At 44.6% G+C, this 17,208-nt stretch overlaps 1 protein-coding gene across 4 annotated transcripts in view; it reads left to right on the top strand.

Moving 5' to 3' along the window:
- LOC139381370 (sodium/calcium exchanger 1-like) overlaps window positions 1-17,208 on the top strand; it is a 178,637-nt gene that overhangs the window by 134,652 nt on the left and 26,777 nt on the right. For 2 of the 4 annotated variants that reach the window (XM_071124842.1, XM_071124843.1), the window contains exons 3-4: window positions 3,809-3,915; window positions 16,809-16,957. In XM_071124842.1, the coding sequence (XP_070980943.1) occupies window positions 3,809-3,915; window positions 16,809-16,957 (256 nt within the window). Of the gene's footprint in view, window positions 1-3,808; window positions 3,916-4,341; window positions 4,446-16,808; window positions 16,958-17,208 lie in introns of all 4 variants that reach the window. The other 2 variants (XM_071124845.1, XM_071124844.1) reach the window with 2 other exon arrangements.

The raw sequence follows: 17,208 nt of genomic DNA, 5'->3' as shown, positions 1-17,208 counted from the left end.
TGTCATAATTACATATCATTTTCTCCTCCCTCCTCTTCCTCTTCTTCTACCGTCTGTCTACTCCCCTCTCTTTGGGATGTGGGTGGAATATCTGTGTTCAGGTTTTATTATGTTAGTAATCCCTGGGCGTAGGTAGAATGGCATGAATACAAGAGAAAATGAGAGAGTGAGAGTGTGAGTGTGTAAGAGAGAGTGAGAGAGAACAATGTTTATATTGGTCACATACACTAACAGCTGTGAAAGGAAAAAACACAGCCTCTATCTCTCTCTCTCACTCCATCTTCTCTGCTGCCTTTCTCCATGGGCATTTCATACAGCTGCTTCTACACCCTGACTATATGGGCCTGGTGTGTACAGCAATGACCACTCTTCTCTGAGTGGAGGAGTGGAAAATAAGTGTAATGCCTGTGAAATTGTGAGGGTGAGGGCAGAGTCATTTTCTGAAGATCTCCCATGCCAGGCACTTTGTGATTCCAGGCTGACTGTACTGTAGTCCCAGTGTGGGGCCAATCAAACTGCAAGGACATCTGGTGTTTTGATTAGCCTATGGGGCCGGAGGTCTCACAACCTTCTCAACATGAACAGAGAACACATACACACAGCCAGTGTGATTTCACAGCTTTCCAGATGTACAGTGTAAACATGATTTTTTTTTTTTTTTAAATCGCTGTTTCTGTGTGTGCATGTTTGTGAGTGCGTGAGTGAGTGAGTGAGTGAGTGAGTGAGTGAGTGAGTGAGTGAGTGAGTGAGTGTGAGTGAGTGAGTGAGAGTGTGTGTGAGTGAGGGAGTGAGTGAGTGTGAGTGAGTGAGTGAGTGAGTGAGTGAGTGAGTGAGTGAGTGAGTGAGAGTGTGAGTGAGTGAGTGAGTGAGTGAGTGAGTGAGTGAGTGAGTGAGTGTATGTGAGTGTGAGTGTGAAAAAAATACTAAATTCCCTTATGTTGATGACTTTTTGCAAATCCAATCAGATTTCCACATTGATTCAACGTCATCACATTTAATTATTTGGTTTAAATGATGTGGAAACAACATTGATTTAACCAATTTTTCCCCACTGGGATATCACCACTTGTCACTCCTGGACCAATAGGAAGAGATTAGGCTCTGGTCCAAATCTGTAACCAATAGCGACTGCCCTTCCTGATAACAGCCTATTGTCTCTGTCCAAGACCCCTGCCAAAACCAACACTGGGACTTACTCAAGCCTTTGATTCATCAAGAGATCAACAGTGTTATTCTGGCTCCTTGGATTCAATGTGAAATGTAATCTGTTGTCTCCCGTTACAAGAGGTGGCAGTGGTGTGTTCTGTGGGTATTGTTAAGGAGAGGAATTAGTTAGATGTTTGAGGTGAGAGAGGGGTCACTTAGTGCTGCTACAAATGAGATAGAGGTGAGCTGGGTGATCTGGATGCCTGGATGTTGGAGGAAATGTCTAGCAAGGAGGGGTTTTGTAGAGGATGAGGAGAATTTAGGGCCTTGCAGAGGGAAACAGAGTGAGGGATTTTAGGCAGCGGAGAGGGGATTAGTTGACTGCCATTGCATATTGAGAGGAGGGGGTCAGAGAGGGAGTTTGATGAAGATGGGCAGCTCAAGTGGCAGTGATATATTTTCGGAATTATTTATCAGAACACACTGGTTCACTGTTTCACTGTTTCCAATTCATCAGAACGTAGCATCCCTCCATGGGCATCACTATTATCATGGAGAGAGAGAGAGAGTGAGGGAAGGAGACAGAGAGAGAGTGAGGGAAGGAGACAGAGAGAGAGTGAGGGAAGGAGACAGAGAGAGAGAGAAGGCAGGAGACAGAGAGAGAGTGAGGGAAGGAGACAGAGAGAGGGGGGGAGACAGACAGATAGAGGGGGGAGACAGAGAGAGAGAGGGGGAATGAGACAGATAGAGAGGGAGGGAAGGAGACAGAGAGAGAGTGAGGGAAGGAGACAAAGAGAGAGTGAGGGAAGGATACAGAGAGAGAGAGTGAGGGAAGGAGGCAGAGAGAGAGGGGGGGAAGGAGACAGAGAGAGAGAGGAAGGAGACAGAGAGAGAGAGAGAGAGAGAGGGAAGGAGACAGAGAGAGAGTGACGGAAGGAGGCAGAGAGAGAGTGAGGGAAGGAGACAGAGAGGGGGGGGGGAGGAAAACAGATACAATTAAAAGTGGTTTTACATTCAGCATTTCAGCCTCAACATTAATATGCTCACACAGGACACACATGTACACGTACACACACACACAAACTCACACACAAAGACCCAGAGGCACACACACTCACACACCAAATGAATAATAAGGACTATTTTACATTTAAAGAATATGCTGCATTAAAAGTGGTGAGTGCAACGCTATGGGGTCAGACCAGCACAACAGGGCTGTTTTTCTCACAGTAAACAACACAGAGTCTTATGGTCGGTTCACACCCAGCCTACACAGGCAACAATACAGGGAGTTGAAGGGAGACAACTATCCCTATGATCGGGATTTTGGATGTTAATAAAACATACACTGCAAGATCTCTTTGAAAGACAGGGTGACTATGGGTGCAGTTGCACCAATCAAATAGATAATGCAACTGTAATGTATGGTTCTGTGTTTTTGCAGATAAATGAATGGTATTTGCTCTTGTCCTGACTTAAGTTACAGTATGGGCCTGTGAGTGGTGTGGTCGTGGTGTTAGCATATCTATGGAACGATATACAGTGTGAACTCTTTTGAGGGGAAGTGTTTTGCATAGAGTATCCCCAAAGCCAACACCCCCTTTGGCCGCCTTTCCCTCCAGTTCTCTGTTGCCAATGACTGGAACGAATTGCAAAAATCACTGAAGTTGGAGACTTATATCTCCCTCACTAACTTTAAGCATCAGCTGTCAGAGCAGCTTACCGATCACTGCACCTGTACACAGCCCATCTGTAAATAGCCCACCCAACTACCTCATCCCCATATTGTTATTTATTTTTGCTCTTTTGTACCCCAGTATCCCTACTTGCACATCATCATCTGCACATCTATCACTCCAATGCTAAATTGTAATTATTTCTCCACTGTGGCCTATTTATTGCCTTACCTCCCTAATCTTGCTACATTTGCAAACACTGTATATATATTTTTATATTGTGTTATTGACTGTACGATGGTTTATCCCATGTGTAACTCTGTTGTTGTTGTTTTTGTCAAACTGCTTTGCTTTATCTTGGCCAGGTCGCAGTTGTAAATGAGAACTTGTTCTCAACTGGCCTACCTGGTTAAATAAAGGTGAAAAAAAACAAAACATGTTGCCGTGGGTGATGAGGAGTCATTATGCATTGGGCCAGTCAGAGTGCCAGCTTAGCAGTTCTAGGATCAGTTTGTCAGACCCAACTCTGGGCTGGACCTTAAACACACTCAGATCTACTTATGAATAGTCAATACCCGACGGACCACTTCAAAGGATGTGTATGTGCCGGAAATCCAAATAGTTGCTATCATCATCAAGTGTAATAAGAGATTTGGCAGAGTGATGAAGTGGTTTCAGAATGTGATTGCTTGGTTTGAGCGTGATATGTGTTTGTGATGGAGTGAGATTTTTCCATCATTGGTCAAAACATATTCAAAATCATCTCAGATTTCTACCCATCCTCTTCTCCACATGCTGTCTTTCAGAACTCATTGTGGTTTGTCTCTACCTGCTTCTTGCTGCCTGTTGCCTGCTTCCTGTTGCCTGCTGCCTGCTGCCTGCCTGTGTTATGTTCTGTCTCTCTCTGTTTCCTCCTTTTATACTCCAACCTGTCATTTCCTCACTGTCTCTTCCTTCTCTCTTCTTCTCTTATTCTCTTCCTTTAGCAAATGTATAAAGGTCAGAATCATTGACGACGAGGAGTACGAGAAAAACAAGACCTTCTACGTGGAGATGGGAGAACCTCGCCTGATGGAGACCAATGACAGTAAAGGTGGGGGAGATAGTCCTGGGGGTTACAGGTGGGGGGGTCAGAATCTCCTACCCTGACCTCTGACCTCTGACCCTGGGCCTGGCGTCCACTGCACGGCGCTGCATTGCCCTGCACTGAACATTCACACCAGCAGGAGGCACCAAGAGGGCTAGGAGGATGCTACTGTAGGTAGAGAGCATTCATATCACCACAGGAAAGAGTAGGACTTCCAATTACACACACACACACAAATACAATGACAGCACGCAGCGTGCTCATCTGCCACTCAGTGTGCCCTCGGCGGAAATGAACGTTCAGTGGCCCACCTTGTGTCACCACCGCCTCTCATTCCCACGACTGGTCAAGTGTGTGTGTGTGTGTGTGTGTGTGTGTGTTTAAACATGCATGGTTCCAACCCCGCTGCCTTGTTGTCTTGTGTCCCTGCAGGAAGACCATAGCCATTAAAATACTTGACCGTGAGGAGTATGATAAACACAGCTACTTCACCCTAGAGCTGCAGACGCCCTACTGGAGAACGAGAGGCTGGACAGGTGTGAGAGAGCTGACCAACTAAACACACTGGAGTTGGAGCTCACTTGTCTCCTCTTCTCTTTTATCCTCTCCTCCTTTACTTTGTTACTTTCTCCTTTCGCTTTACTGTTCTAATCTCCTCCTCCAAAGTCTCTATTTGACTCAGTGTACTCACACCTTTCCTCACCTCTCTCTCTCCCGCCTGGCTATCTGCGATTCTCACTTTGCTCAACTACCTGTGTCCGCTGACCTTAAGAATTCCTACCCACAAAGACAATGCTCGTCCAACCCTGCGTTAGTGCATTAGTGGACTTGCACTGTATGGGCGCTGGAATGGGTGTCCAAAATGTGCCCGACGGAAATGTGGCATTCTAATGATGTCACGTCAGTACATAAGCTTACAGGATATCCTTCCCACAAGGTTGCATTATCTTATGTGCATCAGCAGCAGTGACAGAAATAAACTGTGGAGATAATTGCACAGATTAGATTGTTTATACCACCCACCACTCCTGGCCAAGAGTGTGTGTCTGTCCCACTGTGTTTATCCTGTACCACTGTTAGTACCTCATAACCTTCTTAGTTTTAATCTCAACTCACACTAATGAATTTTCCACCCCTAACTGTTTCTTCATCGCTTATGGAAAATGTGCCTTTTATTATCACTCCTGATCTATTTATTAATAGCACCATGTTAATGATAAAGATTTATGATACTATATGCTGATCAAAGAGGTTAGGTTGAATGAAACATTATTACGGGACAACCAGAACCAGAACAACTTGACAAGTCCTCAAAGAACATCAAAGTCACAACCAGACTAGAGATGCCAGATCAGTACAGAGCAAATACGATTACAGGTCTGCAATTCAATCTGCCCTGTCTCTGGCGTGAAGCTTTAAAAGCCTTCATTTTACAACAGGAGGAATAGGATTCAACCTATTAGTACACAGATGCTGCCATAAGCAGTGATGCTAGTCTGTTTGCTGTGTGTTTTAGTGCCGTTGCAGACGCTGGTGGCTGCTGGGAGTTTTATGACCAACCTACTGGTCCCCCTGATGTCTCTTCTGTCCTTATGATTAAGTCCACTAGTGTCCCTACCCAGTCTCCTCTCTTATGTGGTGATTATTGTCCCCTGGGTTCCTTACCCAGTCTCCTCTCTTATGTGGTGATTATTGTCCCCTGGTTTCCCTCCCAGTCTCCTCTCTTATGCGGTGATTATTGTCCCCTGGTTTCCTTACCCATTCTCCTCTCTTATGTGGTGATTATTGTCCCCTGGTTTCCCTACCCAGTCTCCTCTCTTATGTGGTGATTATTGTCCCCTGGTTTCCCTCCCAGTCTCCTCTCTTATGTGGTGATTATTGTCCCCTGGTTTCCCTCCCAGTCTCCTCTCTTATGTGGTGATTATTGTCCCCTGGTTTCCCTCCCAGTCTCCTCTCTTATGTGGTGAGTATTGTCCCCTGGTTTCCCTCCCATTCTCCTCTCTTATGTGGTGATTATTGTCCCCTGGTTTCCCCCCCAGTCTCCTCTCTTATGTGGTGATTATTGTCCCCTGGTTTCCTTACCCAGTCTCCTCTCTTATGTGGTGATTATTGTCCCCTGGTTTCCCTCCCAGTCTCCTCTCTTATGCGGTGATTATTGTCCCCTGGTTTCCTTACCCAGTCTCCTCTCTTATGTGGTGATTATTGTCCCCTGGTTTCCCTACCCAGTCTCCTCTCTTATGTGGTGATTATTGTCCCCTGGTTTCCCTCCCAGTCTCCTCTCTTATGTGGTGATTATTGTCGCCTGGTTTCCCTCCCAGTCTCCTCTCTTATGTGGTGATTATTTTCCCCTGGTTTCCCTCCCAGTCTCCTCTCTTATGTGGTGATTATTGTCCCCTGGTTTCCCTCCCACGTCCTGTTATAGTTGGCTAACTGCACAGCAGTGTGAGGGATATCGGCCCGAAGACAGGAGACTGTGTCTCGGGGCGGCCATTATGTGTCCGAGGGGGAGGGCTCTGACAGACCACAGCAATGGCCATATATTCTGTGGACTAATTATTCTATTATAGCGTTATCTTTAACAAGCGCGGTTATGGATGGAGCTATTTGATGTGAGCAGACTGTAACTACCGCTGAACTGCTCGGTTCAGGCCAGCTGAGCGCTGCAGGATCAACATGTTTGAGTTATGCTCCCCTGGAATGAGAACACAGCAAAAACAAACTGTTGTCATCCTCACTGCTTTGTGTGTGTGTGTGTGTGTGTGTGTGTGTGTGTGTGTGTGTGTGTGTGTGTGTGTGTGTGTGTGTGTGTGTGTGTGTGTGTGTGTGTGTGTGTGTGTGTGTCAGTGGAGCTGGTGGGTGGAGCTATAGAAGGATGGGCTCGTTTTAATGGCTGGAATGAAATTCATGGATCGGAGTCAAACATGTGGTTTCCATTTGTGTGACGTGTTTGATACCGATCAATTTATTCCATTCCAGCCATTACAATGAGCCCATCCTGCTTTCACTCACCCCACCAGCCTCCACTGGGGCGTGTGCGCATGCGTGCGTGCGTCTCCGCTCACACAGCCACAGATGTAGTCCATGAATCCCCAGCAGGCCTCTGGAGGGAGCGATCAGAAAGAATGGGCAATGACTTACTGACAGCCCAACAAGCAAAGACTAATTAGTGCCTCCTATTTTATCAGAGCCCCGCCAACATCGTTAACACAGACAGCTAGCTCCGATAGAATCACTAGCCTCCACTCGTGTAGGGAGACTGAGGAGAGACACTGTTTTAAGGCCCACTGACACAGCAAAGGCTCCATGCGGACGTGGAAAGGCAAACAGCTGCAGTCCCTGGAGTACCTCCGCTTCCCCTGACAAACACAGCCACTAATTAATGTGGAACTCTGATTGCCTTAGAGGGAAACACAACCAAAACAAGATTGAAGGCTGGCAAAGTGTTTGTTCGCAATTAGCTCTCTCAATCCTTGTGCATTACGGAGATTGGGGTTTCTTTTATAGACAGAAATTTGGCAGCGCTTCATGTGATATATTTAGAGCTTGGGACAGTAATACTTCAAATATGTGCAATCAATTCCAACGAGAACTGAAGATAGGTGTAAAAAAATGTTTTCATGAAAAGTAACTTACGTTCACTCAAACAGAAACATGATTTACCTTTTATACTTGCCGCACAATAGTCAGACATTAAGACACAGACAGACAGTTTGGCCCTCCAAAGAACCCCCAGGCCCCAGCATCGCTCCCAGCATCGCTCCCAGCATCGCTCCCAGCATCGCTCCCAGCATGCCTCTGTTCATGTCGGAGTGAGTGATCCGTGCCGACAGCAGCCTGGCCTGGTGTGGCAGAACTACATGTGACTGGGGTCTCTGTGTCGTCTGGATCCCCGCCTTCATCATCTGCATGTTTCAGCCCCCTGTCCGCTCTGTCTCTCCTCCGCTCTTGTTTCTTTTTCTCCTCTGTTCTCAATTGCATGTAAGTGCCTTGTGTTTGTTTCCTGAGTGTCTTCGTTGTGGATATGTTTGTGTGTCTTAAAGCAGTGGTCTGAAACTAGTGCCTGGAGGGCTTGTGGCTAATGACTTGAATAGCATAATTGTCTTCCCCTAGCGGCAGGTCTCTATAAAAAGACGACAGTGAATCTGGTTTCTATAAGAGCCGCACGATGCACTGGTATGTGTCGTCTGTACTGAGCTAATGAGACTGAAAATGTGTGGCTTCATTAATTACACTAAAACTAAACTATGTTTATGAAATAGGTAATGTAAATGTGCATTTACCCTGTGTATGGGAGATTTTTAATATGTTGGTAAAAGTAGTAGACTAATTATAGCCGGCACATTAGAGAGACAGGGATGGAACTAGTGCACTCATCCCTCCAAAAAAACTGTAGCCATTAAGGGCAATTACTAGCATTACTAATGTACTGTACTAAAATTCACCTCGTCTCTGCAGCAATAGCCATTATTAAAACATTTTACTGCGTGCTAAACCAGGCTCACACAGAGTGTTTCTTGGTAGTCTTAAACAAATTGACTTTGAAACAAAAGTATACACCTCACACACATGGTTATGGGCTTACAAAAAGAAGGCACCTGTAATATGTCAGATATAGAGTTTGAGCTTGCATCCCAATATTACACTTTATAAACAGTGCCTTTGGAAAGTATTCAGACCCCTTGACTTTTTACACACTTTGATACGTTACAGCCTTGTTCAAAATGTTTGTATCCCCCCCCCTCATCAATCTACACCAAATACCAAGTAATGACGAAACAAAAACTGTTTTAAAAAACACGGAAATATCACATTTACATAAGTATTCAGATCCTTGACTCTGTACTTTGTTGAAGCATCTTTGGCAACGTTTACAACATCAAGTGTTCTTGTGTATGACGCTACAAGCTTGGCACACCTGTATTTGGGGAGTTTCTCCCATTCTTCTCTGCAGACCCTCTCAAGCTCTGTCAGATTGGACAGGGAGCGTTGCTGCACAGCTATTTTCAGGACTCTCCAGAGACCTGGGATCTGGCTGGACCCCTCAAGGACATTCAGAGACTTGTCCCGAAGCCACTCCTGCGTTGTCTTGGCTGTGTGCTTAGGGACGGTTGTCCGGTTGTAAGGTGAACTTTCACCCCAGTCTGAGGTCCTGATCACCCTGGAGCAGGTGTTCATCAAGGTTCTCTCTGTACTTTGCTCCGTTCATCTTTGCCTCGATGGTGACTAGTCTTCCAGTCCCTGCTGCTGAAAAACATCCCACAGCATGATGCTGCCACCACCATGCTTCACCGTAGGGATGATGCCAGGTTTCCTCCAGACGTCACGCTTAGCATTAGCAGACCAAAGAGTTCCATCTTGGTTTCATCAGACCAGAGAATCTTGTTTCTCATGGTCTGAGAGTCTTTAGGTGCCTTTTGGCAAACTCCAAGCGGGCTATCATGTGCCTTTTACTGAGGAGTGGCTTCCATCTGGCCACTCTACCATAATGGCCAGATTGGTGGAGTGCTGCAGAGATGGTTGTCCTTCTGGAAGATTCTCCCATCTCCACAGAGGAACTCTAGAATGACTCTAGAGTGAACTGTCAGCGTGACCATCAGGTTCTTGGTCACCTCCCTGATCAAGGCCTTTCACCCCCGCTTGCTCAGTTTGGCCAGGCTCTAGGATGAGTCTTGGTGGTTCCAAATATCATCCATTTAAAAATGATGGAGGCCACTGTGTTCTTGGGGACCTTCAATGCTGCAGACATTTTTCGGTACCATTCCCTAGATCTGTGACTTGACACAATCCTGTCTCTGAGCAGTACGGACAATTCCTTCAACCTTATGGCTTGGTTTTTGCTCTGACACGCACTGTCAACTGTGGGACATTATATAGACATGTATGTGCCTTTCGAAATCATATCTATTCAATTGAATTTACCACCGATGGATTCTAATCAAGTTGTAGAATCATCTCAAGGATGATCAATGGAAACAGGACGCACCTGATCCTCAATTTCTAGTCTCATAGCAAAGGGTCTGAATACTTATATAAATACGTTTTTTTTATTTTTATAAATTTGCAAAAGTTTAAAATCCTGTTTTCACGTTGTCATTATGGGGTATTGTGTCTAGATTGCTGAGGATTTTAGGCTGTATGTGGAAAAAGTCAAGGGGTCTGAACCCTTTCCAAAGGCACTGTACATGTTTTATTTATTTTCTTAATTATAAAATTATGAAAAATATGAATAACATTCCACCCATGAGGCCAATATAGGGCGATTTGGTCATTTGACTGCAGAAAAGGATTTTAAGAATGAAATACTGAAACAACCTAGTGTAATAATTATTTTGCCCCTGCACAACATCTTTTCAGCAATTTCACACCTGCTACAGTATTTCTGGAGTGAGCTACTGTACAAACCCTCTCTGAAAAAAGTACATGAGAACACTATTGGCTCTCCACAGGATAGTAATGATGCTCTGTCCTCCATAGTTTGGGAGAGTATCAGTACTGGATTATTAATATCATTTTTAAACTCTACAACATGCACATTTGTAGTAAATTATTTTTAATATAATACAGATACTATTCAGCTTTAAAGCTTCAAATCGTCCACATGCTCAAGATGCTGTTTAGACTGCCTCTTAACTGTTAGTGCCCTTTGAAGTAGGATAGAGTTCCATTGTTTTCACTAGGCCTCATCACAGCAGTCAGATAGGCCTCAGTGGATACAGTCTGACTCTGGATGACAGGGTGGGCTGTGCTTTACTCTTGTGGAAAAGCTCTACTTTAAAAAGCTAAACAAATTGAATAGCTCAGTTTAAACAGAACCAAATGAGAGTATTCTCCAGACTGGGTGGTTCTAGACAAACACACACACACACACGCACACACACACACACACACACACACACACACACACACACACACACACACACACACACACACACACACACACCCTAGCTCATCTAAAGACAGAGGTGGGGGATGGATTGGACTGGTAGAGGTTCTTGTTACACCCCTCTCTAGCCATGCTCATCTTCCCCTCACTCTGTTTAGATGTTCTCTGTTCTCCTCTGAAACCAGATTATCAAAGCATGGCAACCTCGCGATGGCCCACAGCCGTCAGCTCACATTAAGCCTCCTGCATTCTCCTTCCCAAAGAAAAAGAAGAGAGAGAATAGCTTTTCTCCAAAAAGGCGAATGTGCACATTTCAACTCCACTCAACCACAGACGTTAGAGAAGCTTCGATGGAAACACAATGAACACACACTGAGACCAACACAACAGAGAAACACACAGAGGGAGAGAAACACACAGAGGGAGAGAAACACACAGTGGGAGAGAAACACAGAGAGAGAGAGAAACACACAGAGGGAGAGAAACACAGAGGGAGAGAAACACACAGAGAGAGAAACATATAGAGGGAGAGAATCACACAGAGGGAGAGAAACACTGAGAGAGAGAGAAACACAGAGAGAGAGAGAAACACAGAGAGAGAGAGAAACACAGAGAGAGAGAAACCCACAGGGGGAGAGAAACAAAGATAGGAAGAGGGCAGAATTTTTTTAAACAGGGAGAGAGAGAAACACACAGGAGGCTTAACCAAACATATCTCTCATCATGTTGAATGGATGATTGAGAGCCACAGTGATATAGAAAAACACAGTGTTCCAGGCCTCCTTCCCTCCAGTGTCAGTCAGATGTATTCTGCGGTGGCACGGTGCGGTAGCCGCCACTCTAAGGAAGGGGATGGATAACAAGGTTATTGCGGCTGTAGTAATTACACCTGAGACTCACATCTTCTTTAATTGAGTTCATTAAGTCGCTCATTAGACACAGTTAACACCACACTCTCATGGTAATTAAGGATTACATGCTGTTCAGCTGGCGTGATTTGGCCTTGGACACCGTTTTGTAGTGTTTTCAGCCCACTCAGTCAGTAATAGGCTATGTTGAGCTGCACCGGTTAATTTCACACATTTTGAAAGCATATTTATTTATCCAGGTTGTTGCTGTGAGATTAATAATCTCATTGTTCATCCAATACATAGTCAAGACAGCAGCATTATACAGTACACATTTGGTTGGTCACCGAGCCATACTAAAGCACCCTTATGAATAATGGGAAAGTAGCTCCAATATCCTCCTCCATAGTCTTTTGGTCCTGATTTGGCCTCGCTACCTCTGCCCTCCTCTGCTTGCTCCAGTGTGACTGGGTTTGAATGGCCCCATGGTGGTGCGATGGAGGGGAACCAATGGCTTTAGAGCTGATGTTAACCCACAATGCACTGCCGGGCTACGGACTGGAAATGGCATTCTGAATGCTCCCCATCGCACCAAATCAGATCACTGCACTAGACCGTGGGACAGCGGTGGTTCTGAATTACTGCCACACGCCCCAGAGAGTTGGAGAGAGGGAGAGAGAGAGGGAGAGAGAGAGAGAGAGGGGGGGGGTGGAGTGAGGGAGGGAGGGAGAGGGCTAGAGGTTTGGAGAGAGAGAGAGAGAGAGAGAGAGAGAGAGAGAGAGAGAGAGAGAGAGAAAGATGTGTTACAGCAAGAGTAGGTAACTAGATTCAGCAGCGTAGGGAGGGAGGGGGCCAGAGGTTTGGAGAGAGGGAGTGAGGGAAGAGGAAGTGAGAAAGAGAGCATAGAAGCAATAGAACCCTGTGTGGTGTGTATTAGATAATAGCAGGATTTTTCTCCAAACATCGGTCCAATATCCATACCCAGTCTCCAAGACATTGTCTGTTTTATATTCTTCATTTTGGATTTGAATTCACACAGTTTAGTAGAACAAGTCACAGTAGGCCCATATCCTTTCACTACAAAGTCATGTCAGCTTATAGTGACGTCATCATAGGCCTATGGGTTCAGGGGGGTGACAACTAGGTCATGGTATGACGTAACATCTTCCTCTCACAACTTAACAAGTTGTATAATGTAGTGACAGAACATCCTTCCAGCCTCACAGAGCACATGTAGAATGCTGTAGAACACTGCACTGTTCCTATAGGTTTTTCTTCAGCAGCGGTGGCAAAGGTAGTGGGTGTGTGGGGGAGATATTGTTTTGTAGAAGTGTGAGAATGTCACTTCTGGTGCCTTTTTAAAAGGACATTCTACTCCAAAATGCATAAAAAATGTGATGTTGACACCATCTGAAATATAACTGATGCGTGCCACGGCACCTTAGGGAGAATGTTTAAAGGAAGTTGAATGTAGTTTTCCGAGCTATTGCTAACTTGCGTTAGCATGGGAACAGCTATAATGCTAGCTGTTCCCATACACTTCCTGTCATTGGGCTAATGCTAGTTGACATACAGATACATAAAAAGGATATCCAAGAGTTGATCTGACTCTGGGTAAGTAGAAAACAGGCTTAATTGATAACATCTCGCACTACCCCTTTAAAAGCTCCGTCTCGGTAGAAATATTCGTTGTGCACAAAAATGTTGTGCACAAATTAGTTTTCATTCCTGTTAGTGAGTATTTTATCCTTAGCCAAGTAAATCCATCCATCTGACAGGTGTGGCATATCAAGAAGCTAATTAAATAGCATGATCATTACACAGGTGCCTTGTACTGGGGACAATAAAAGGCCACTCTAAAATGTCTTGTTTTGTCACACAACAATGCCACCGATGAGGGGGCTTGCAATTGGCATGCTGACTGCAGGAATGTCCACCAGAGCTGTTGCCAGAGAATTGAATGCTAACTTCTTTACCATAAGCTGCCTCCAATGTCGTTTTCGAGAATTTAGCAGTACGTCGAACCAGCCTCAAAACTACAGACCACGTGTATGGCGTCGTGTGGGCGAGTGGTTTGCTGATGTCAACGTTGTGAACAGAGTGCCCCATGGTGGTGGTGGGGTTATGGTACGAGCAGTCATAAGCTATGGACAATGAACATGTCTGCATTTTATCGACGGCAATTTGAATGCACAAAAATACCGCGACGAGATCCTGAGGCACAATTTATTTTTACCAACAGATCTGTATTTCCAGTCAGGTTAAATCCATAGATTAGGGCCTAATGAACTTGTTTCAATTGACTGATTTCCTAATATGAACTGTAACTCAGGAGAATCAATTCAATCCCTCCACCAAATACACCTCTGACAAAACTAATGGTGAATACAGCTTGATATCCCTCCACCAAATACACCTCTGACAAACCTAATGGTGAATACAGCTTGATATCCCTCCACCAAATACACCTCTGACAAACTTAATGGTGAATACAGCTTGATATCCCTCCACCAAATACACCTCTGACAAACCTAATGGTGAATACAGCTTGATATCCCTCCACCAAATACACCTCTGACAAACCTAATGGTGAATACAGCTTGATATCCCTCCACCAAATACACCTCTGACAAACCTAATGGTGAATACAGCTTGATATCCCTCCACCAAATACACCTCTGACAAACCTAATGGTGAATACAGCTTGATATCCCTCCACCAAATACACCTCTGACAAACCTAATGGTGAATAAAGCTTGATATCCCTCCACCAAATACACCTCTGACAAACCTAATGGTGAATACAGCTTGATATCCCTCTGCCAACATACACATATCAGCCCCTAATGGTATTAACAAAGTGAAGAATAGGCCTTTAATCATCTCATGATTTAACCACACTTGACAAGATCTCATGAAATGGAGTCATTATGATCTAATCCTCTCTTATATATCATTGGAGGGCTTGTAAAAAGTCTAGACTGACTGCATAGCTTAAAGGCCCAGTGCAGTCAAACATGTGCTTTTCCTGTGTTTTATATATACAGTGTTTCCATGCTATGAGGTTGGAACGATACTGTGAAAGTGTGAAAATGATGACAATGCTCTTTTAGTGTAGGAGCTGTTTGAAAAAAAACACCTGAAATTTCAAGTCTGTTTTTAAGATATGTAACTTTCAAAATACCGAAATCTGATGCAGATATGTAACTGCAAAATGCACCCTACAGGGATCATTTCAGTCATTTGAAAGTTACATATCTTGACAACTTGAGTGCTGACAACCAAAACGTTTTGGGATTATGTCAACAATGGACCAATGAATCAAATACCACAAGATAGTTCTTGGGTGGAGTTTTCCTTTAATTCCTTTAACAGTTTTCCATTTTTCCCTCCTCACTCAGACCACTCCCAAATCTTTGCTTTAGAAATTGCTGTTGCTAAGAATCCTTTTAAAAAAAATGTTTTATTTAAAACAATCACAGTAAGTAACTTAATTGTTACCCAGAAATGATGTAATATTGAGATAAAAATGGCTGCATTGGGCCTTTAATGATGGGTGTACTGTACACTCATCTAACATGGCATTTTGAACGTTTTTAAGTTGTCATATTTGGTTAAGTTTTCAATTCTATTTGATAGTTACTTCCAAATGCATTCCTGTGGATTTGAAGAGCCATAAAATATGAGTAATAATTGTATGCCATTAGGATTTCTGCACTATTGGCAATGTGGTGCAGTTGTCCACTGTAGAATCCACTTCTCCTTTATTTAGACAGGGAGTCCCATTAAGACCAGGGTCTCTTTTCCAGGAACCCTGCAGATTTACCACACACGTAGCTGAGATGCACTTTCCTTGTTCTTCACTGACCTCTGATCAGTTTGAGGGTGGCAGGGCTGAGGCTGACACTAGTAGGCAGTGTGTTCCACACTGGTTAGAGGTCAGTGAGGAGGACATTTGTTACCCACTGACACGACCGAGCTGCTCCACGCTGAGTGAGACCTCTACTGAGATCCTTCCACTGCGACAGAGATGCATGCACGTTTACCAGGATGAAGGCAACTCATTGATGGATTCAATCCTTCTACTAACAATAAGAAATAGTTTCCCTCAAAGCCTTAATGACACCAAATCATAAATAGCAGCCTCCAGCGGGAGCTGGAGAATAGCACACTATGTTGTTGTTTTTTCAAGTCAAGCAGCCAGGTCTTCCTCGAATAGTGGTCAAAGGTATATGCATGGATGATTGTATAGCTTTATTGGTTCTATGTGTTATGGCCCTCCGTTGTGTGGCAGGTCTGGATCATTTGTGTCACCTTAAACCCACCATGAACCCATTGACGTTAACCTGCCCCGCCCCCCCCTGCTGTTATCCCTCCCTGCTACCCCATCACCTCAGCAATCATCTTCAGCCTCTTCCTCTTCTCTCCCTCCATCCTACCCTACTCCCAGCATCACTCTAACCCAGTGGAATGAGCCCATCTATCAGGGAGAGAGTGCAGGGCCCATTCCCATAGTATTCTCATTTCCCTTGCTGTGAACTTGGAAGCACAACTCGGCTGCCTCTCTCTGTGATGAATATGATGGCTTGGAGGTGGTGGGTGATGGGGGAGTGGAGGGTCGGCGCTAAACAGCTTCTACTTTCACCTGTACAATGACCTATTCATCTTCTGGGGGGTGGGAGCTATAAGGGTTACAATCATGTTGTTTTTCTTGAAACAACCATTTAGTCTGTCTGTCAAAGATAATTTTTCTCACCATAGCTTACTTGGCTAGATAAGGGTTATGTAAGTAAATATGTGAGGAAAAACAAGAAAGCATGTTTTACACCGCATTATAGACTGGGTGGTTCCAGCCCTGAATGCTGATTGGCTGAAAGCCGTGGTATATAAGACTGTTTACCATTGGTAACCAGTTTATAATAGCAATAAGGCACCTCGGGTTTATGGTATATGGCCAATATACCACGGCTAATGGCTTTATCCAGGCACTCCTCGTTGCATCGTGCATAAGAACAGCCCTTATCCGTGGTATACTGGCCATATACCACACCTGGCCTGCCTTACTGCTTAAATGTACCACTTTCATGTCGATGGCTTCCACAATATTACTACACAACATGTCAGTTGTCATGGGCGTCAGTCACAATCCACCGTCTTCTGTCTCTCAGCTACAGAGGTGGCTGAGAAGGAGGTGGAAGAGGTGGTGCCGCTAACAGGAGTGGATGATGAGGAGCAACGCATCGCTGATATGGGTCGACCCACGCTTGGGGATCACGTCAAACTTGAAATCATCATCGAGGAATCCTATGAGTTTAAGGTGTGTGCTCGTGTGTTTACACACATTCCATTTCCTTTCTCTCACGTAATGCACTCCTCAGAGACTCCTCAGATAGACATACACGCATATGTAGTAATCATGGAGTGATATAACTGTGTATGTGCATGCTCTCCTCTTTCACTCACACTCACTCTTCAGACAAACACAGATGTGATTATCATGAATATTAAGGTCTGTGTGTGTGTGTGTGTGTGTGTGTGTGTGTGTGTGTGTGTGTGTGTGTCCGCACA

The sequence above is a fragment of the Oncorhynchus clarkii genome, chromosome 23 (genome assembly GCF_045791955.1).
Source record: "Oncorhynchus clarkii lewisi isolate Uvic-CL-2024 chromosome 23, UVic_Ocla_1.0, whole genome shotgun sequence".
Classification (NCBI taxonomy): domain Eukaryota; kingdom Metazoa; phylum Chordata; class Actinopteri; order Salmoniformes; family Salmonidae; genus Oncorhynchus; species Oncorhynchus clarkii.
This window is presented reverse-complemented; position numbering and strand designations above follow the sequence as displayed.